General features: G+C 38.6%; 1 protein-coding gene across 8 annotated transcripts; it reads right to left on the reverse strand.

Annotated features, from left to right (window-relative positions):
- Positions 1-7,888: 7,888 nt before the first annotated feature.
- On the reverse strand, positions 7,889-22,589 carry LOC117931519 (pyrophosphate--fructose 6-phosphate 1-phosphotransferase subunit alpha-like). Of its 8 annotated transcripts, none has more exons than XR_004654056.1 (4): positions 22,426-22,589; positions 11,642-11,780; positions 9,316-9,464; positions 7,889-8,367 (listed from the first exon to the last, which is right to left on the reverse strand). XR_004654056.1 is itself a non-coding variant. In XM_034852483.1 (4 exons), the coding sequence occupies exons 2-4, from the start codon at positions 11,695-11,697 to the stop codon at positions 8,245-8,247; spliced, it is 321 nt and encodes a 106-aa protein (XP_034708374.1). In that variant the 5' UTR covers positions 11,698-11,780; positions 22,426-22,551; the 3' UTR covers positions 7,889-8,244. The 8 variants fall into 8 exon arrangements, 2 of the variants coding, with proteins under 2 accessions (XP_034708374.1, XP_034708375.1); XR_004654057.1 differs by lacking the exon at positions 11,642-11,780 and adding an exon at positions 21,114-21,220 and having other exon boundaries at positions 22,426-22,586; XR_004654060.1 differs by lacking the exon at positions 11,642-11,780 and adding an exon at positions 20,683-20,747 and having other exon boundaries at positions 9,316-9,457; positions 22,426-22,582.
- Between the last annotated feature and the right edge of the window lie 624 nt (positions 22,590-23,213).

The following is a 23,213-nucleotide window of genomic DNA, read 5'->3' on the forward strand; positions in this document are numbered from 1 at the left end:
TAAAGAAAGCATTTTTCACATCTAATTGTTGTGGAGGTCAATCAGAATTTTCTACAAGTGACAAGTGAACTCTCACAATATTTAGTTTTACTACAGGTGGAAAGGTCTCTAGGTAGTCAATGTCATAGGTCTAAGTAAATCCTTTTGCGACTAACCCAACTTTATACCTTTCAAGCGATCCATTTGACCTGTATTTAATTGTAAACATCCATTTGCACCCTACAATTGTCTTCTCCTTAGGCAGATACATCATCTCCCTTATCTTGTTTTTCTTAATAGCCTTCATCTCCTCAAAAACAATTTCCTTCCTCTCAAGAATCTTTAAAACATCTTATATTTGGAATCTCCATACAAGACACTTGTGAGGTAAAAACACAAAAAATGGGTAAGAGATTTTTGTATGACATGTAGTTGGACAACGAGTGTTTGGTACATGACCTTACACCTTTGTAAATAACAATGGGAAGATTATAATTGGTGGACTCACTAGACTCGGACCTAGGACACATGGACATGGGACTAAGACCTAAAGTAGATTGAATTGGTTGTGCAAGCTTAAGGAAAGTGTTACTTAGAGGATCCGTGGACTCATGGTAGTGTAAAAGATTAGTCACTATTTCCTTTGAGTTGTATTCCTTTATGAGTAGACAATGTCAAAGGGTATTAACCCTGTGTTCTTGGTACCTATTTCTTTCCATTCATTATGTTAGAGTCGTGATTTTTATGAGACAACACTAAAGATGGATCTGCATCTTCATTATTTAAAGAACTCGAGTCATTCAAATCTGGTACAAAAATGTTTGGACTCTCAAATTAAATTAAGGGTGTGGAGGAATAAACAATTGATGATTTCTTAAGTTGAAAATATTCTAATTGATCTAAATCTTCATTTTTTTTTTCTCCTCCCTAAAGATTAGTAGGGAAAATCGGTGTTAATTCAAAAAATATTACATCCATGGTGACAAACATTTTTTTTGGAAACTAAGTCAAAACATTTATATCCTTTTTAATTGGAACCATAACCAACAAACACACATTTTCTAGCTCGTGGTTTAAGTTTTCCTCAATTATGATCATGAATGTGAACAAAAGCGATACACCTAAATATTTTTAGAGGCAAAAGTGATGAAAGCCTATTCATAATATAAAACTTATGAAGAATATTTAAAGGAGTTTCAAAGTTTAAAATCTTATTTGCATCTAATTTGTAAGGTATGTTGCAGTAAGGATGGCTTCACACCAAAGATCTTTAAATATCGTAGTTGTAAAAAGTAACGCCTAAGCTACTTCTAATAGGTGCTTGTCTTTTCTTTCAACTAACCCATTTTTTTTAAGAGTATTATTGCAAAAATTTTAATAAACAATTCTTGTTTCTAAGAAAAAAATTTCTAAAATTTTGTTAAAATACTCTTTGGAATTATCACTCCTAAAATCTAAATTTTTTCGTGAAATTGTGTTTGCACCATGATGTAAAAAAATTTGAAAATTGTTTCCACCTCAGATTTTTCTTTCTTAAAATAAAACTAAGTTAACCAAGTATGATCATCAATAAATATAACAAACCATTTTTTTTTTTAGAATTTGTAGAAACCTAACAAGGTCCTCAAACATCACTATGAATCATAGTGAATGGTTTAAAGGCCTTGTGTCAGCCCCTTAGCCACTTGATTCAGATCCGGAGAAGTTGGAACGTCGGCCGAACAGGCGCCAGATGTGAGATATCCGGAGAAGTTGGAATGTCAGCCGGACAGACGCCGGATGTGAGATATCTGAAGAAGGTGGGATGTAGGCCGGACAAAATGGTGGCTATGAGACATCCGGATAAGGCAGAACGCTGGCCGGACAGAATTCTGGATATAAGGGATTCTCGTCCGGGTGGAATAAAGGGATTCCCGTCCGAGTGGAATAAGGGATTCCCGTCCGGGTGGAATGAGGGATTCCCGTCCGGGTGGAATGAGGGATTCCCGTTCGGGTGGAATAAAGGAATTTCCCGTCCAGGTGGAATAAACGATGCCACATGTCGCAAGGGGTCATCTGTGTGTCCATGGGAGAGGGAGCCACGCGACAAGTTTTAGGGAGGATCCCACAAGTGGGTGGTTTCTCAGCAGACCACCATTTGGGTAGTGGGTGGTTTCTCAGCAAACCACCATCTGGGTAGTGGGTGGTTGTGCAAGCGGTTCAGGGCGGTTATGGGCGGTTGCATAACCACCAAAGGAAAAACTGCAGGGTGAGTCTTTTAAAAGGGCTCCTGCAGCCTTGAGAGAGGAGAGAGAGAGAAGAGGGATGTAGTCTCTGAATGCTTGGGATGTAAGCATTACTCTCTGACTCGGAGAGAGGGAGAAGAGGGATGTAGTCTCTGAATGCTTGGGATGTAAGCATTACTCTTTGACTCGGACAGAGAGAAGAGGGATGTAGTCTCTAAATGCTTGGGATGTAAACTCAGTGACAAGCCCTTGGCCTTTCGCGCAATGGGGGATGGATATCGTGGGACCATTACCCACCGCAGCCGCTCAGAAGAAGTTTCTGCTCGTTGCTACCGATTATTTCAGCAAGTGGGTAGAAGCTGAAGCCTACGCAAGCATCAAGGACAAGGACGTCAAAAGGTTCGTCTGGAAAAATATAGTGTGTCGATTTGGAATCTCTCAGGAGATCATAGCCGACAACGACCCTCAGTTTGATAGCTCTGCCTTTAAAGGTTTTTGTGCGGAACTTCACATCAAAAACCTGTATTCCACGCCGCGGTACCCTCAGAGCAACGGTCAAGCGGAAGCGGCCAATAAAACCTTACTAAGTGTGTTGAAGAAACGGTTGGAAAAAGCCAAAGGAAAGTGGGTAGAAGAGCTGTCCGGCGTCCTATAGGCCTACCGGACCACACCCGGAAGGCCGACAAGAAATACCTCGTTTGCCCTTGCATACGAAACAAATGCCGTCATCCCAACTGAAGTGGGTATGCCTACAGCCCGAACTACCATCCAAGGTCAAAGAAATGAAGACGAGGAGCTCGCAAGGCACTTGGATTAGGCGGATGAGGCTAGAGAGGCACCATCCATCCGGATGGCCGCATATCAACAAAAGGTAGCATTTTTATCTCGCCTTTTCTGACCGGGCCAGACATGCGATATAAAATGGGGCATCGTGGGATCCTCCCTAAAAAAATGCCACATGTCTCCCTCCCTCTTGCGACACGTGGCATCGCTCATTCCACCCGGACGGAAATTCTCACTCATTCCACCCGGATGTCTCACAGCCGTAATTCTATCCGGTCGACATTCCACCTCATCTGGATATCTTACATCCGGATCCGGTCGACGTTCCACCTTCTCCGGATATTTCACATCCAGCACATTCCGTCGGATGGGAGAGGAGGATGATTCAACTTCCCCGGACAAACATGTCCAGATCCTCTGGTGACGCTTACCTGGACAGCTTGGCTCGTCAGACGCTCGCGATTCGCCTGATCCATTTCCGCCCACAATTAAAAAGCACCGACAATACTAACGACCAAGTCTCCTGAGCTGTCACTCATCTTTAATGCAAGATACATTCGACAAGACATTCCCAAGTCTTCTCAGGTCTCCTGACACATCCCAGATATTTAAAGTCATAAATTGAGGCGACATCCACCGCCTAAATATCTTCCTGACAACCGTCACCTCGCACCAGAAACGTCATGATTACTTCGCCACCTTATGAGCCATAATCATGACGATGGGACCCGCTAGCACAACGAGGCCATACTTTCTGACTCGTATATAAACTCTAAGGACACTCTCAGGAAAGTAAGGAATAAGAGATAATAATAAAAAAAAAATAAGCAATAAGAGATAAACATCCTGCTAAGGGATAAACATCCTTGACAAAAATCACGGAGCAACACCCCCAAAGGAAAACCCTATTTTCCAACAGCTTCCAAAATACTAACTTAATCATCGGAGGGTGTGTCCTGACAACCCATCCGGACATCTTTTATGCAGGAGGAAGGAGGATTCACTGTAACGCGTTGATCGAGATTCCGTTGCTGGTGACGACTACTGTAGCAGAGGAATTTTGCCATCAACAAAAAGCACATCCATCTCTACTAGATTTCCTCTTCCAATTCAATCGATTATCGTGAAGCTTCCAACAAGTCTCCTTTGTATGCCATGGTTTTTTACAATGGTCATAGCATTGTTTCTTCCGCTTATCTCCCTCAAAGTCAAACCCTTTAAATACAAAGGTCAAGATCTTAAGTTCCTAGCTCAAACTAGGCTCTAGATTTCCTAACATAATTCCACCTAGGACCCTTCACACCTAACTTCAAAGAAAACTTTGCAAATGGAGGATAGTGGTTTTCGGCCTAAAATCCACCCCCTTAACTTCATCCAAATTTTGATTAAGACTAATGAGGAACAAGTAGACCCAATCATTCTTTTCCTTCTTCTCATGGAAAGCACAATCATTGGAATTTTCCTAAATGTCATCATAATAGTATTGGTCCAGTTCTTACCATAAAGTCACTATCTCATTGTAATAGGTGGTAGTGTCACGTTCACCCTACTTGGATTGCCAGAGTTATATTTTCAAATAAAAGATTTGAGACAAATTCTCTAAATCGGACTCACGTAGCATCCCAAACGTCTTTGGTTGTTGGTAAAAAAATATAAGACTTTCCAATCACCAACTCCATAGATTTGATAAACCACACAATGATAAGGGAATTTTCAGATTGCCATTTTTTCAAGGATGGATCATTTGTTGTTGGTTTTGTCACTTCACCTATCAGATGCCCTAATTTCCCTCTTCGTTCAATCACCAATTTCAAGAATTGTGCCCATTCAAGATAGTTTTTCTCGTTGACCTTGTGAACCATGAGTTGTAGGTTGGAATTCTAGGAGAAAGAGTCGTCATTCAATGTCGAAGCAGTAGATTAGACGTTCTTAGATGAATCTACAGAAGTAGTAGAGTTTCTTATTACGTCAATTATCGTCATTTTTGACATGAGAAAAAAAATGGATCAAGAGCACAAGGCTTTAATACCATGTAATTTTTTAGAAGAAAAGTAATTGTTCTTCTTGAATTTCATAAAGTACGAGTATATAGATATATAGTAGAAACTAGTCACAAGCTTTGTAACCAATTCAACTATAGAATAGGAAATCTAACTATTGCATAAAAATAAGAAGTTGTCTAACTACACTTTGAATTACCAACTTCAGATTTTATTTAACAAAAAAATAAAACATCCTAACTACTTCCTAAAACTTCAACAAGATATAATGCATGGAACAAGATAAATAGAAATAAGAAATTAGAATCTTATTAAATAAATAATAAGTCCAAAATGTAACACCATGTCATGCTTTTAACGACTCTTTATCCTAAGATGGTCCTTCCTCCTTCTCATTCTAGCCAAGATGGGTTCGATGCATGTTAATCCCACCTCAACGAAGCTTTAATGTTAGCCACCAAACCAAGACCCTAAAATTAATCAAAAGTACTTAATGATGGGAAGACCAATTCTATCATCAAGATCCATTAAATTTATTTAAGACCCTCTAAGACTTGTTGCCAACTTTGATAAACGTATTTATATTAAAGTTTTATGTCAAGGCTAACACCTTCAAGGTGGATGTTGGAGGTCATCTAGCCACAAGTATTTTGAAGGAAATATCCTCCTTGTAACAAGATTGAAACAATCAACTCTTTTAGATACACATAATGTCACCTACGATTGACCTCCTCGGCATCTAGCATAGGCTAGCATTCATATAGCTTGGGAATATTTTGAAGATGGGGGTCTATGTCCAAATGATGCAATAATACAACATAGGATCTATTTTAGGAGATTGTAAATCTCTCCATGCATGACTATGTTAACGAAGAGTAGTCTTAAACATGTATTACTATGAACCAAAACCAAAACATGCGACATTTTATAATTTCAGGATGGAATTCACATAATATATATTAGGCACAAAATACACCATGAAGTCAACATCAACAACTTTATTTTTAACTAGAAGACAATATCATGGTATTCAAAAACTCTTGCTACATGAAATATTAATAGGTTCCAAGCATGGATGCATGAAACTTGTCTTTAACCTATGAGAGTCGGCACATTCCTTGAATAACTTGATATGTTTATATGATTTAATGATCTAACTTAAATAATAAATTATATTAAGTCTATTTAAAGGTAAAAAAGTTTAATTCAAAATAGATTTGCACTTTTATTAGCCAAATTTCTCAATTTCTAGTCAATTCTTTCCATCGTGATGTCTATCTCCCTTGTTTCTCTCGTACATTGCTCTACGTTAATAAAATTAAATGTCATATTTAATCATTTCAAGAATATGAATAAAGTCATAAGATAGTAAATTTAATAAAATTCATATTAAATCATTTTAATTTATATTAAATTTTTAGTTTTAACAATCAACAATAGTAGCCTTAGCCTTGTTGACTCAAGAAGCCAATCAAATCAAATCAAAAATGGGGTACAAAAGTAGATAAGAAAAAGCTTGGGCATAAACGTATAAACTTAAATATAGATGAAGATAGACGGATGAATAAGAGGGTAGTCAACTTTGATATTATAAAAGAAGCATTTTTTCTTGGATATATCAAGATTCTCACCCGCACTCCTATAACCTTCGACCAATCGAACCCATTGGCCACGGACACAAGAAAAAGTAATTCCAATTTCCATGTGCCTCCACCTAACTTTTTGCCATGATTCCAACCTCCTTTTCCTTTCCCCTTTCCCCTTTCTTCTTCGATGTTCAATCTTTTAAATAAATGATTTTCCACTACTTCTCAACATTAATATGAACCTTTGTCCATGAATTGTCTCTTCCCCCACTCCTCTCAAAATAGCCTCAATGCCACAAAATATTACCATACTTCTTTTCTTATTCATCTCTGTGTTTTTGAATCCCTCATTGGAAGGCAATTCCTTCTATCCTTCATCATTGCATTTAAATTATTTGTTTATAGAGCTGCAATTACAAGGATACCCACACTATACATAAACTTTTAGAAGCATTTTGCCTGAATCCAACCTAATTTAATCTCATTTTCAACATCGGGTTAAACTCGAATTGGTCAAATTGTATGAATTAAAATTGGATTAGATAAGATTGAGTTCGATTTAATAGAGACTTTTTTTATATTAAGGATTAATGAGTTTTGACTAAATACAATTAATTTATATTAATTTGAAGTTTCGTCAAATATTTCTATTATTTTGGATAAAAAAGAAGGTAAATGAAAATAATAAATGAAAAAGATAATGAAGTAATTTGATAAAATTTCAAACCAATAATAACTAGATATATTTAACCAATAACCCATGAAAGATGAATGAAATTATCTCTTATATTTATACTAAAATCTAAAATAAAGAACACCACAATTCAATATAATATTAAAAAATAAAAATTATTTATATACTTTTCTAACAAAATAAAATAGTACATGATACAATCACAATTCAACTTTTAAAACATATATATATATATATATATATATATATCATACAAGATAGGATAAATTATAAATATTATAAAAAAAATTAAATTAATTTTTAGTTACACTTGGATTGTTTGAATTTGTTCCAAATTGAATTCAAATCGAAAAAATACAATTCAAGCTTCATTCCATTTATTAAAAATGATTGTCCCATTGGATTCGAGTCGAATCGAGTCACCCAACCAAGTTGCACCCCTAGTTATTAGCAACGAGAATAGAAATCAAAAGTTCATCCTTCTATAAACCAAAAGTGTGTGTGTGTGTTTTTTTTTTTTTTGTCATTTTTTATTCCTTTCTTTTATTAGGGATTGTAATTCACCTACTATTCTCAATTAACCACTGTTTCTATTCCTATTCTTGCATAGCAAAGACATCCTCAAGCAATGATATTCCCTATTCTCTGCTTTTACTTAAAATTAAGATCCAAACAGACAAATAATATAGGTTAAAGTTTAGTAAATATGATTCCTAATAGTGATTTAAACACATGTTTCATGGCTCTAGCCCAAGCCATTGTCGGTGAACTAGGGATGCTAAAGAAGGATGAGGGGCAGGAGAAGGATATTACGATTAAAGGTACACATTATTCTAAAGAGATTGGATTCGAAGTTGTAGAGGGAATCGTCAATAAGAAGAAATACATCAATAGAGCTTCCTTATTGTCAAAGGGAAACATAAGAGAGATGTTCATTGTATTAACTCTGCCAACTGAAGGAAGATTTGCTTAAGACTTCAGAGTGAGGCATGGGGTTTTGGAGAGGAGATGTGAGAAAGGAAGTTTACCAGGGAGGATATGAAGTTCAAAGCCACCTTCAGAACTTCTGGTGAACAACCTGGTTTCACAATTTCGTTTACCTGTGACAAGTGATGAAACAATAAGGCCTGGCTCATCTAAATGAAAAACTTGGATATCAAATAGTTAATCTCATAGCCTGTGGCATGCAGTTTTGCCTCCTTCCCTAACAGCTTAACTTTTAGGTTAACTAGCAGTCTGACATGATTCAAGCCCTTATGCTTGTTTCATTCTACCATTTGTTTCTTTGTGATTTATTGTTTGCCTTTCCAAAGCAAGGTTCAGATTACATTTAAGAGGGGCGTTAGCTTGATGTATGTTATGATTAATCTAAATGGTATTCTAATGGTATCCCTACATGCAAAATAACTAACTATAGCAATGATCTAGGTCACACAAAGCACAAGACCACTCTGCCCATTTTATTTTTAATGACAGAAGTGAATTCAACCTCCATGGTGGATATCTCAGCATCCAGAAATCTCATTAAAATGAAGTCCATTCGATCCGCAGAACGGGTATTGCAGGGAAACCACATACTTCTGAAGGCCATTAGTTATGTTGACAATGCAGGTGATGACTCCATTTTATCCACGTCTGGATTGTGCTTTAATGGAAATCCAATTATGCTTTTATTTCCATGTGTGCAGTACAAAAATTTCTGAAACTAACAAGCCTTCAGATGTAAATGGTCCTCAGTATAGAGGGTTAAAATAGGGGGGAAATGAAACCCATTGTTCGCCATGTATGCTAGATGATGTACAGATTAGCAACCTGGTCTTATTCACCAGGAAGATCCAATGGAAGTTGCTGGCTTGCTCACCAATTATGTTCTGGCACCTATACTTACAGCACTACGAGGGTTTGTGTTGACCAAAAAAAAGAACTAAATTCTATTTGTAAGTTGCCCAAAATGAACGGCACAACCAGGCACCTCATTTGACCAACTTAAATATGAGAAAAACAGTAAAGAAAGGGAGGTAAAGACTAGAGAACTTAGCCAAATTTACTTTGTCAAGATAAGCCTGCAACTCCTTTATCTTCCCAGTGTAGTCCTGGTCTTGTACAAGCAACTCAATGGCTTTCTCAGCTGAATCTGGTCTCTCAAACTGAGGGGTTTCTGAAATACAATGGAGATCTTCATCCATTATTCTGTTATCTAACCATACAAATTAAAAAATATTAGAAATTAAAAATTAAAAAGACTAAACAGGGAAATTTCTAAACTAAAATGCTGCAACAGAATTAGGATGCATCATCAATTTAATATATGTCGATGTAAATTATCAACTGAAGGATACAGAAGTTCCAATCTGTTTTTTTTTTCCCTTTTTTTTTGATAGGTAAAGTTCCAATCTATTTATTTGATTATCACAAAAATCCAGATGAGCTGTGGTGAGTTTGCTTCTAAGCCTGTACAGTGGCATTAGTCCTCTTTAACTGCAGAGAATCTGTAGGAAAGGAAAGAAACCATGAAATCTAACAACTGCATGCCAAACCCAACAATCTATGAGGTGCCAAGTTTCAATAATTTTCTCTCTTCTGCCTTGACCATCAAATGGAGAGTTAGGGTGCTTGCTCTACTAACAGAGCTGAATGCCATGCTAAACAAATTCTTCTATGAAATTTGACTAGAAAGCTAGGTCCCAATACAAATTTTAGCTATAGAATGAAAAAGTGATATGAACTACAATTTTTCAATGAAAAGGAAATAACTTTTCTATTAAGTGGCAATCAATCAATTGATAAAAGTCAAAACAACTTATGGAGAATACAATTCCTACAAGTGACTAGACTAATATTACTAATTTATTGCATGAACTTAAGTGTTGTCCACAATAGGTAAGTATTGTTCAATATGAATCACTATTGTAAGTAGCCAATACAAAACCAAACACTGCCTGCCCTAACCCCAGAATGCTAACCAAAAACAATCATTCAAATTATGAAAGAACAATCCATTTGTAGCGATAGCAAGCCATATTTTTATATAGCATCTTGTTAATTATTATCCTCACAGACTTGGGCTTTCCTAAGCTCACGTGTGGCACTTAGGCAACTCACCCCTCTTGAAGTTGCTAAGTCAACCTTCCCCTCGTACTTAGCTAGCGAAGCTAAGATAGACACGATTTGGAAGCTAGAGAACCATAGTCAATACTTGAAGAATAGGAAGCTTTTATTGCTCTCAAGGATACTTTACAGGTGCTTAGGAAGCTCACTTGCTTGGTTGGTTAGGTTCTTGGGTGGTTTGGGAGATGCCTTGGCCAAATGAGGGCCTCTCCTATTTATAGGCACCTTAGGACTTCCCACTCCCTGAGTCTGGGTTCCACATCATAACAAAGGAGACAAAGATCCTTGGAAGATTTTTGAAGTACCAAAACCTTGATTGCTGAAGGAATCAACTTCCTGATTAGCCTTGCTAGCAATCCAATAACTTCTGCCATCAATCTCATTCTTAAATCAATAAATCTGTCCATGAGATTCCCATGCACCCAGAATTTAAAGAACCCTGTCTCACCCAGGAAATAAGAACCGAGGAATATTCTTCCACTAAACAATAAGTGAAGCCTTTTCTATAGGTTCTATCAAACCTTCTAAAAGCACTCTAATTCTGTGTCAATTGAAAAACACATCCCAAGAGGAATGAGGATGGGCAATAGAAGCCTCTGTTATAAACCTAGTGCCTCCTATGCCCAACCTGACCAAGACAGTCAGCAGCCATCAAAATTAATTCAAAGTGAGGAATCCACCTCATAAACACGATCACAACAATAGTTCTTCCAGAACAAACAAAAGAAGAAGAAGAAGAAAAATATAATTGAAACGCTATGCAAGAGTCAGTGGTAACTGTATCCTTAGCAATATAAAGGTACAAATTCTGTTTCAAATCTCCTCACCCTCCAGCTATATCCCTTCAGATTCTACAATTTCTTTCAATCCAAACACCCTAAATAGCAGAAAACAAAGTCACAAGCCCACATGATCATGGTGCCCTTGAGGCCTAGCTCAAGTGGTTAAGGGGTAAGACAGATTGTGGGAGGTTCTAGGTTCAAGTCCAAATGGGGACAAAAATTTACGTATTAAAAAAAATAAATAAAGCCCACACGATCATGCCTTTTCCTCCCCCCACCCCACCAAAAGCCCTGGTTCCCTGCAGTGCCAAATAAATCATCTCCACCATGAAACAAAAAAAATTTAAATGAAAATAAGAGAGGCTGCTGAAATATAAATCACAATGAAGAAAGAAACAAGACCTTGAGCCTTAATATTAAAAAGATCTCCTCGGAGGGGATACAAGTAAAAGGGAACATTTCATCAATATGAGCTTCTTTGTACCTTGAAAATCCAAATGACTGGGAGAGAGAAATTCTCAAAGGATTTGGAGCTACCATAATTCAGCCAACCTCAAACAGCATACATGTTCCAGCCTAGCATAACCCGTAAAGGAGACCTGACCCCAGACCCGACCTGACAGCTGCACAGAAATCAAGACATACCATAAATGCTGCATTTTGGCTTGTACTTGGTTGTCAAAAGTTGGCTGCAAAAGGCTGAAATGGCCTGAAACACCAACCACGTGTAATGTTCAGCTCCAGTATAAAAACCTAACAGGGTAAATGAGAAAAGAAGGTTTTGGACATCTTCATTGGCGCCATCTGTGGGAATCCCGTTGCCAAGATTAGTTTCTTAGCGTGAACAAGAAATCCATGGAAGCAGATGCTCAGAACACCCAAGAACCTCCTCCACCGGGGGACAATCTCAACTAGCATTCGTCTGTGCAAAATCAACTCCCGCAGTTACAACACCAGATGGAGCATCAGCAGTGTGAACATCAATACCAGATGGAGGATATCATCGCTCGCCAGGAGGATCTCATGCAGCAACTCCAATATAACCTGGCTGGCTTGCACCATTCGGAATGGCGTGCATCCTCCCCGCAGGAGAGTGTAACTAGTCGCATGCACGAGAATTCAACTAGTCAAACACCTAGCGAAAGGTCGGGCCAGCACACAGAACGTGGACCCGGAGACCTAGAAAAGAGATATGAGAAGCTGGTTGTGGAGGTAGAACAAATTAAACAACAAGCCAACTCTCCGCCAAGTGTAACCCGCAATTGGAAAACCACGCTTACCACTCCACTCTCGTCGCAATTACTGCACGAACAGGTCCCGCCTCATTATACTCCTCCAAAGTTTAATCTCTACAACGGGATGGGAGACCCCACCGAACACATCTATCATTTTCAGCAGCTAATGGCCCTAGTGGATGACAAAGAAGGTCTTTTGTGCGGAGTGTTCCTAGCCAGCCTTCAGGGGCCCGCTTTGACCTGGTACCACCAACTGCCACCACATTCCATCTCCAATTTCACTCAGCTGTGCGAACTATTCATGCAGCAATACACATGCAACACGTGGCCTCGGAGAAGCGTCGACCATTTATTCAACCTAAGGCAGGTGACGGGAGAGCCTCTCTAGAAATTCATACACCGATTCCTCAATGAGATGGTGCATGTGGATGGAGGCGATCAGAAGACCGCGATTGTCGCATTTAGAAAGGCTCTTTTGCCTAGTTGCCCATTGCTAAGGTCCCTGGCGAAAAGTAGCCTAACCATGATGGAGGAGCTCCTTGATAAAGCCAACCGCTACGCCAACATGGAGGAAGAGCTCGACCTGCCCGACCTAAAAAGGAAAATTTCTCAAGTGGATCAAGCCCAATAATGGAAGGTCGGAGTCAAGAAACAAAATGGAGGCCACAAAAGAACGACCAGCAATTATGCAGCCACGGCAGCCCCGCATGTCGAGTTCACCATCTCACCTCAGGAATTGCTACTCAAACCAAAGGATGACCTCAATTTCAAATGGCCTCCAACTCCAAAGAAGTCAGTGGAGGGACGAGACAGAACAAAATATTGTCAATACCACCGAACGCATGGGCATCGCACTAACCAATGCAAGGCCTTGAAGCAATACCTTGAAAACTTAGTTCAGCAAGGGGATTTCCAACAATACATAAAATCAACTAAGCCACTCGCTAGCTCCCTAGAAGATCGCACCCTCAAAGACCCAAAAGAATTCCCAAAGCTGGAAGAGAAATCGCCTTCAATCATACATGTCATCGACGCTCACCCAGCTAGTACGTCAACCATTTGGAGAGAGCAACGACGAAATCAGAGAGCCCTTGCCTACTAGCAACAAGCTCCACGGGGAATGCTCCAGTGCACTAACATTTCGAGCTACCTCCCCTGGAACCCTGCTACCATAAATTTCACACCCCAAGATCTTCAACACGTTTTCTTACCCCATAATGACCCTTTAGTGGTTACCCTGCAGATTGGTGTTTACCAAGTTTAGAGAATATTGGTCAACACCGAAAGCTCAGCTAACATACTATTTTACGAATTTTACCGACAAATGGAGCAAGAGAACCATAAGTCGGAACCATCCTCAACAGTCTTGGTCAACTTCAATGGTAGGGCCACTCACGTCGTAGGGCAGCTAAATTTGGAGGTAGTGGCAAAGACAGTGCGGACAAAGGCGTTGTTCTTAGTAAAAGCATCAGTCTCGCCATACAACGCCGTCCTAGGGCGCCCCTGGATACACTCTGTGGTTGCCATCACATCGACCTTCCATCAAAAGATCAAGATCCTAACCTCTGATGAGGTCATCAAAATTGAAAGAGAGCAACTCGTTGCTCGGCACTACCAACAATCAATCATGAGTGTTAGCCCAAGGGTTCTCCTAATCATGTTTTCATCATAACAAACCGTGGTTAAGTTACTAATTGATTTGAATTATAAAGAATTTTAGGTGTTAATTTGGAAATTTATCAAATGACCAAATGGATGCAAGATCAACACTTTTGGAAGACCTTTAATCATAAGAAACATATGTAAGATGAATGCATGGATGCACTTAGGATTTACATATCATTTCATGCATCTTTGAAAAACTCGGTTTAAACTTTAAAGTTACATTTCCATCAAATCCCGAGTTTTATCAAATGAACCTTAGGCAAATCGTTTCAAAATTGACATATTTACCTAAAGACCTTGCCTAAGTGTTAGAAGAGAAAATATTAGAAAAAAATAGATTTTCAGGCCAAAAATGGTGAACCGGTCGAGGCATTGGCCAAACCGACTCAACTAGCCAGGGTACCGGTCAACTGACTACCCCTTCCCAGTCGAGGTCCGGTCGAAAGGAACAAAAAACACTCTCTCTCTCTTCCAGTAGCCTTTCCTTCCCGGTCGAGGTCCTATCGAGGGTAACGGTCACCTGCCAAGCATTAAATGCTCCAATGGCTAGTGAACCAATCGATCCCCAGCTCAACCGGTTAAGGCTGCTTTTTGGTTTTTTGGCTCCCGATGTTAAAAACCTATAAATAGAGAGCTCCACTTCATTTATGAGTAAAAGAACATCTGCATTTATTTATCTACCCACTTGTTCTTACCTTAAAATCTCTCATTCTTTTCTTGGTGCATTAAATCTCCATTTGCATACTCTTTAATGCACCTTTGTGATTCATCCTACCCTTGAGTTGTATTTGAGTTATTGTTGAGCTAGGTTGAGAGATTCATACTTCTTAATTGAGTGTTAAAGCCTTCAAGTGAGTTGAAACTTGAAGAGATTGTGTAAGAGCCCATTAGAACCAGAATCCAAGTGTAAAGGTGATTAGAAGCTTGGTTGAAGCTTCAAGTTAATAAAACCCTCACTCGGTTAGGAGCTTGAGGAGAGTGGACGTAGGCAAGGAAGTGCCGAACCATTATAAAATCCGAGTTTAATTTCTCTAACTTTATCTCTTTATATTTGTTTCTTTTGTACTTAAATTTGTTGTGTTTAAAAAGAATTTTTAAAAACTCAATTCACCCCCCTTCTTAGGTGTTTTTCTCTTTTAAGATTAGCCTTTATTTTCTCAATTGGTATCAGAGCTAGGCCTCTTGTTTAAGACTTAATCATCTAAGAGGAAATGACTAATCCATCAAGCTCATCTCACATTGAAAGTTTTGCAACCAGTAAACCTCCTTTTTTTGCGAGAACCGATTATCCCTATTGGAAAACTAAAATGACTTGGTTTTTAAAATCAACCGATTTAGACGTATGGGACGTTATTGAAGATGACCCAACTTTTCCTTCAAAACTAGTTGATGGAGTCATGGTTCCAAAACCCAAGCAAGAATGGAATGAACATGATAGAAGAAATTTTCAATTAAATGCTAAGGTCGTTTATACTTTGCAATGCTCTATGGATATGAATGAATATAATAGAATATGTCAATACAAATTGGCTAAAGAAATTTGGAGATTACTTGAAATAACTCATAAAGGAACAAATCAAGTTAAAGAGTAAAAAACCAATTTACTTGCTCATAGCTATGAATTGTTTTTATGAAAGATAATGAAACTATTGTTGAGATGATCACTAGGTTCACCGACATTATCAATGGTCTTGAAGCCTTGGGAAAGACCTACAAAGAATCCAAAAAGGTGATGAAGATCTTGAGGTCACTTTCATCAAAGTGGCATACAAAGGTCACCGCAATTCAAGAAGCCAAAAACTTAACCAAGCTACCTTTGGAGGAGCTCATAGGGTCATTGATGACATATGAGATCAATTTGGCAATGAAGCAACAAGAAGATGAGGATAAAAAGAAGAAGAGCATAGATCTCAAAGCTACAACTAAGGAAGAAGAAGAAGTTGAAGAAAAAAAAACAAAGTGAAGAAGATGAAGATTTAGCCCTCATCACAAGAAAGTCCAACTACCCTTCTCCTCATGTGCCCAAAAGTCAATAAAGCATGCTGACATGCTACAAAAAGCCTGTTAAAACCACTTCTTCTCCTTCACAAAGAAATGTGGCTTTATAAGGGAGGTCTCTTCCTCTTCAAGGGCTCTCTCTCTCGGCCTCTTAAAGGAGATGCAGAAAATGCATCTGTGTATCCAAAATGGCTGAATAAAATATCCAGTATTTTCCTTGAAGAATTTTAGCATCTTCATTAGCACCGTCCGTGGGAACTCTGAACAAAAAGCCATGGTGGAGGACTGAGAGTGAAGCTTAATCAGTCTAAAGGAAGGGATTTGGATGACAAATCTATCACTGTTCAACATCCAACATCTCCCACTATAAGCAACAACAGCAGCTAAAGCATCAACAACAAAATTTCCAAGGGAGTTTTCCTTTCATCTTTTCTTCTCCTTTTATAAATCTTCCTTTAATCACTTTCGTTTTGTGTAATGTTCAAGAAAATATCAACTTTGTAACTTTAGGAAAGTGAGCAACTAACCTCTTGATTATCTCTTTGTTTTGGGTTTTTCTAGTACCGCTAGAGAATGGTTGCTCCTTAGAATCGAAAACAAGCAAATATAGGTTGAAACAACAACTCATAAGCCTTCATTCCATGCTGAGCAATTCTTGAATATCATGGAGTTCTAAGGAAACATGTCCACCTGCAATCTCCAGTCTTAGGTTGTATGACCCAAGCCTCAGGTGCTACGGTTTAGCAATCTCAGTCAGTTGTTGAAAAGGTCAAAATTTGACCAATTTCAGAGGGCACAGGCCCACAAATCCTCAATCTCAATATTGCCACGGCTGTCCAGATGATCTTCATCTCGAGCAACCAGAGGTACCTAAGCCTATGGTACCAAAAACCAGACAATCTCCACCTCGACTATCCAGATGATCTTCATCTTGGGCAACCAGAGGTACCTAAGCCTATGGTACCAAAAACCAGATGATCCCCACCTCGACTATCCAAACAATCTTCATCTCGGGCAACCAGAGGTACCTCATTCTCAAGTACCAGCAAAGCAACCCAACTTGCACCTGCTAGCCAACACACACATCCTCACAATTGACAACTAAACCTCAATCAAATCGACCGCCCAAGATATGTTACATCTTGTTCGGCTTTCTTGGGATTTTCCCTGACCTCTTACCTGCTCAACATGCGTATGCTAGGAATGCCTAACTCCTTTCAGACAAAATTGGTTTGCAGTTTTATTCTTCGTTGAAGCCACTTGTATAGAATTAGAGAGTCATAACAATTACTGACAATGTATGGAGGAGACATACTTTGAGGCACCTCAAGTATACAGGAATTAGATACAACATACGAGGTCATCTAACCTACCCAACCTCAACAAGAAGTCATCAAAAACCGCAAGCACAATCCTGATGTCAACTCACATACACATCTGCCAAATAGAAGAAAATCTTGTCACCTAAGCAAGTGATCACCTAAAGTTTAGATAAGTCTACTTTAACATATCTCCTTATAACCTTTGGCTCATTTATTTCATTTTACAAAGACTCTTACTAATAGTCTAGCTAAAAACAAACGGTCAAGGTGAGCAACTATACAAAAACCTCGACTTGAAACCCACTTCTAGCGTTAATCCCCTTAATTCAGGGCGTCCTTTGTTGAACCGCCCCTTGTGGTGTACATGAAAGTTGCTTTGGTGCAAGATTGACCCCTCACTCTTTTAGAGATGGATCACCTCTGTGCTTTGCTGACCTCCACACCTCCGAGTAAAGGTTGCACCGATACATGTCGAGTCAAGCTCTGGGTATGGGTTAACTTTGCACCAAACCAACTTCCATCTATGAGCATGGGTTATCTATGTGGCTAAACCTTTAACCTAAATGGTCAACTCCAACAATTCCGGTGTATAAAAGAACTCAACCTGAATCTTTTTATACTATCTACCCTAGAAGCATTACAAATTCAATCGATTGCATGCAAACTAAACAATTGAACTTATCTGTTGACTTGTGACATAGGAACTATTTCAGGACAAGACAGGTTGCAGAATAAGTCCACATCATGATAAGATCATTCAAACAACAGATCGGGAATCTCAAGCTAGCATATAATGACAACCTCTAAATCAAGAGTAACAAGTTAGGAAGCCTAGCCAAGAGGGCCGGACCTAGTAGAAAGGCAATCAGAATCCTCACCTCGCCTAGGGGGGCAGAAAGAGACCAAGTCTGTCATGATGAAGTACGATGTCGAAATTTTACAACAAACAACTCAGGATTTGTGTGCTACCTGTCTATGTTACTTCCAATTCATGACTAGATGCAACATGAACGACTCTCAAAGAACAACATCATAAGACAAAACCTCCTCATTAGTTGGCCTCAAACTAAAAATCTTCCAAATGTCAAAGCTTGGAGTCGAACAACATTGGAACATGCGAAGAATTGTCTACAAAGGTCCATTGATTAAAATTACAAGTCAACTTAGCCTAAGAGGTATCAAAGCGGTGGAGCCAAGTGTGTGCACCACCAGCCACACCCTATTTGCTTCATAAAGAGTTGCCTACTCACTATGTGGCCTTAAAGTTCAACCTGCATGGGAAACCCCATCAAACCATCTTTACCATTGTCAGCAACTCATGGTACTAGCAAGCAACCGCGAAAGACTACATTTCCGAGTTTTTACCATCAACTTATGACGACCTACTCTTATATGGTTCTACTCATTGCTTGGATAGTCAATATGCAGCTTTGCCAACTCTACAAACTATTTCTTAAATACTACAGCAACAACTCCCGACCAAGGAAAAGTGAGAACTACCTCGTAAATGTAAGGTAAGCACATGAGAAATCCTAGAGAAAATTTGTTTATTTGTTCATATCAGAATTAATGCAGGTATAAAGCAATGATCAAAGAACAATGGCAAAGGCCTTCAAAAAAGCCTTGTCTCTAAGAAGTCCACTACTCAAGTCATTAGCGAAGGATAACCTACCCCATGTATTAGATCAAGCTAGATGAACAACCTGAATTAAACCTTACAGAAGAAGCTGCAGTATCACAATTCGCACTATCAACACCTACCTACTTGAGAAGGCTAAGGGAAAAATCAAGCGGCGATCAAATCAATGTTGATCACAGCACAACTAAAAGAAAAGTTAGTTTGGTAGATACTTATTGATCCGAGAAGTTCAACCAGCATGGTCTTCGACAACTGTTTTCAGCAAACAAAGAAGTCATGACTTTGACTCGAACTAAAGGCTCTTATGGAGAATCTTCCAATGCCTCGATTAGCTCATTCTCAAAGCAAAAGCGGAACTAAAGCTTCTTCCTTGATGAAAAGGTCTCACTCTCCTTACAACACTATTCTCAAGCAATCTTTTATGGATGTGGTATCTCCCTCTTACAATCAAATGCCTGAGCTGGCAAAGAGGTAGTTAAAATCCTTGGAGATCAATTATTAGCTTAGCAGCGTCATATTGGTCAGTCATGCAAACAATCATCAAAGATGTGAGTTGCCAAGAGGTTCCTCTTTTTCACCCATGAGGTTTCCAAGGGAACTTTATCCATCACAGCAGAACTTCCAGAGGCAAAGTAAAAGGTGAGGACAATAGGTAACACTTACCTCCAAGTCAAACTTGGTTAAGACACCTATTTACACCTAATGGCAAATCATTTATAAGAAAATTGTCTGGAAGATCTATCAGGTTTACTATTGGAACCAGGCACACCTAAAAAGGTACTACGTCTAAACTAAACAACTAGTTTTGACTATTTTGGAATGTTCCAATTATCTCAATAAACTCTGCACCTTATCTCGACCCACGCGTATGTGCTTGCTAAAGTGAAATTTGCAAGATTGGGAAAGACTGGGCACTAATCCTTCAGGAAGAGCTATTCGTACAACTAAAATCTAAGCCCCATTATCAGACGATGGCCAAAGCCAAGCAACTGGCTAGAGCTCATCTGGTCTATATTAATTAGAATTATGATCAATCTTGCTAGCCAAGACCTAAAATGATCCCCCTACAGGATCATTCACCTCTCCTAGAGGTCAAGGTCATAATTCAACCATTTCCTCTAACTAAGGAAGTGGGTCTATAAGCCTGTAGCACCGCACCTCTTTCCCCAATCTCCTCTACCATATATCAAACTACATTTCACTAAGCAACAATCAATACACATTTTTGGTCACATAAAACCCGCACAACAACAAAAGCTGAATAAGCCCAATAACTAGCACAACTCACAAAAAGTGCGGCCATCAACACCCCACAAACAACAAAAAGGGAAGGAAAAAACCCAATATTGGTACAATTCATCAAAGGTGCAATCATCAAAATTAGCAAAACTATGTAACAAAAGAAAAAGCCCCACATGGGCACCATTCATCAAAAGTATTCTCCTAATGGAGTATAAAAATGGGGTCATCCCCATCATAATGAACTAAAAGTATGGCAGATATCGTCATCATCAAGGAGACTTCAGCATAGGAATCATGGCAAGTGTAAAAGGGCCATGCTCTTTGCCCTGACCACCAAGCCTAGTCTCGTTTATATTGAAACCCTTGACACAAAGGTGTATCAACCTCACACTAACAAATGAGGTAGGAAGATTTGTATCACCACCTGATTCTTCTGACTAGCAGCTTAGGAGACTCTCAAACTACTTCGATCATATTGTCCGTCTTGACCTAATTGTTCAACATGAAAGGTGATCAGTGGGATCCCCAATGCCTATAAGTAAGAGAAAAATGAGTAAGACATGTCAACCTCATCAACAAACATCATATCATTAACAAAAGTGGGAGCCAAACATAAAGAGCTTCTTCTTGTCGCCATTCCCAAAAAGGATTGAGATCTAGACCTACTCACGGACACTTTTACATCAAATACTAAAAGGAATAAAAGGATTTTCGATCAAGCCACTTACTCTAATATGACACCTCAAACTAGACTCTGCAATACAAAATCAGATCTCACAACTGTGGCATCGACTAGAGTAGCAACAAAATGAGTATCGGCAGCAAATGAAAAATATCTCTGCGCACCAAGCCTACCTCATGGATCAACTACAAAACACCCTAGCCAATTCACGGCCATCAGGCTAGCAAAGTTCACGTCGGGAGGAAAGTGCAACCAGTTTCATGGATGAAGCCCCATCAGCCTAGGTCATTCCAAGAAAAATTAGCCATCCTTAGCACACCATTCGAGATCGTTACAAAATCGTAACCCCTTTTGGTCACAAAAGAAATTAGGACTCAGGAGGGGGAGGGGGGGGGGAGTGTGGGACTGGATGTACCAAACATCAGCATATCTCTAATACACCACCTCTCAAACAAGGTACCTGAAAATGTACAAAATCACCTCATCTCGAAACCAAGACCATAAAAGAAGACGACCTCCAGGACCTATCGGATGACCTGACTGACCGACCTGTGCCTAAAAAGGCGAGTCCAACTACCCTTGTCCCCATGTGCCCAAAAGTCAATAAAGTCTGCTGACATGCTACAAAAAGCCTGCTAAAACCACTCCTTCTTCTCCTTCACAAAGAAATGTGGCTTTACAAGGGAGGTCTCTTCCTCTTCAAGGACTCTCTCTCTCGGCCTCTTAAAGGAGATGCAGAAAATTCTTTGTATCCAAAATGGCTGAATAAAATATCCGGTATTTTCCTTGAAGAATTTTAGCATCTTCATAACCTTCTCTATCATTTACTTTACCAACTACTAGTCTGATAGGTAGTTGATGATTATAGCAAAACTTTTGAATTTCTTTTATTTTGACCACCCATTTCATACAAAAGATGACATTTTCATACCTTTTTGCATGAATTATCAACCCATTTGCAGGCACAGAAATGAATGCATCCATAGGGCAATTTCATGTGAGATCAAAATCAATTTTGGAGAGCCTTTTTTTTTATGTGACAACTGGTGATTGAACAACACTGATGCTCATATTCATTCTATTTTATCTCTTTTTAGTGGAGAAGCTGGTAAAAGAGGTGATACGACTAGGACAATCCTTTAAGGGTACTACAAGTACTAATAAATGTGAGCTTTGTCGATGGGCGAAAGTAAGAGCATGGGCCTGAGCCACATGACAATTGCGAAAGGACCCAAAACGCAACGTTTGGTCTGTGGTCTTCTTCCTCCAACCTTTCCCCTATTCAATGCCATCCACTGATACTCTGGCCCTTGTTAATTCAGCAAAACAATTCTCTGAAGTTTGTTTCATAAATTTTTGTTCATTTTCTTTTGCTTTAGGAGCATATATTTCATATTGAAATTACATATTGAGACTCTACAATTCAGTGAGGATAAGAAGAGTAAAATGGGTTAGGGCTAGGATTAGGGTTAGGGTTAGAGTTACCTGGCGATGGATGGGTAGGTCGTTCCTTCTCTCCTCTTCAGGTTTTCCTTCTTTGTCTCAGCCCCTGCCCGATCATGACATGAACCGTCCGGACCGTTTTATAATTTTCTTTTTTTTTTTTAATCCCTGAAATTTTTTTATTTTAATTTTCTTCATTAACCCAGAAGAAACAAGGTTGGGAAGAATAATGCGCGCAAACGAGGATTGGATTTTGTTAAGTACAGAGACCAAAAATATCTTGGTGAGCATTCACTCATTTTTTGAATAACACTTAGCTGTTGTTTTTTCTTCTTTTCATATTTGCTTTGGTAGAATTGAACAGAGACTAGGGCTTGTTTGGGAATCATTTATAACAATAATTTTTTGTTTTTCAAAACAAAAAAATATAAAAAATATGTTTGACAATAAAAACAAATATTTTTTATTTTTTATTTTTTATTCTTTAAGAACAAAAAGCATGTTATTTTTAGAAAACACCTTTTAATTATTTTTTTATTGTTTTCACCTTTTTTTAATAATTGTTTTAAAAATAATTATATAAAACATTTAATGTAAAAATTATTTTTAAAACATAAATTTAAAAATATAAAAAATATATTAAAAATATTTTAGAATAGACTTTGGTTCTACTTTGAAAACAGTTACCAACAAGCCCTAACTCACAAATATAATTCAAGATTTAAATTGTAAGCTATCAATAAAGCAGTGTATAACCTGAAGAGTTGTTCAATTGGTCCACTCTTGGTTTTATTCCCCAATAGTCACCGAGTCCCCTCAGGGCCACTAAA

The sequence above is a fragment of the Vitis riparia genome, chromosome 15, assembly GCF_004353265.1.
Source record: "Vitis riparia cultivar Riparia Gloire de Montpellier isolate 1030 chromosome 15, EGFV_Vit.rip_1.0, whole genome shotgun sequence".
Classification (NCBI taxonomy): domain Eukaryota; kingdom Viridiplantae; phylum Streptophyta; class Magnoliopsida; order Vitales; family Vitaceae; genus Vitis; species Vitis riparia.

Bases quoted from the DNA above. Each gene is read 5' to 3' on its own strand.
- LOC117931519 (XM_034852483.1), bottom strand. From the start codon at position 11,697: ATGGTAGCTCCAAATCCTTTGAGAATTTCTCTCTCCCAGTCATTTGGA. The intron at 9,458-11,641 runs GTACAAAGAAGC...GTTAGATAACAG, and splicing joins CAGTCATTTGGATTTTCAAG to AATAATGGATGAAGATCTCC. The intron at 8,368-9,315 runs GTAAATTTGGCT...CACTTGTCACAG, and splicing joins TGCAGGCTTATCTTGACAAA to GTAAACGAAATTGTGAAACC.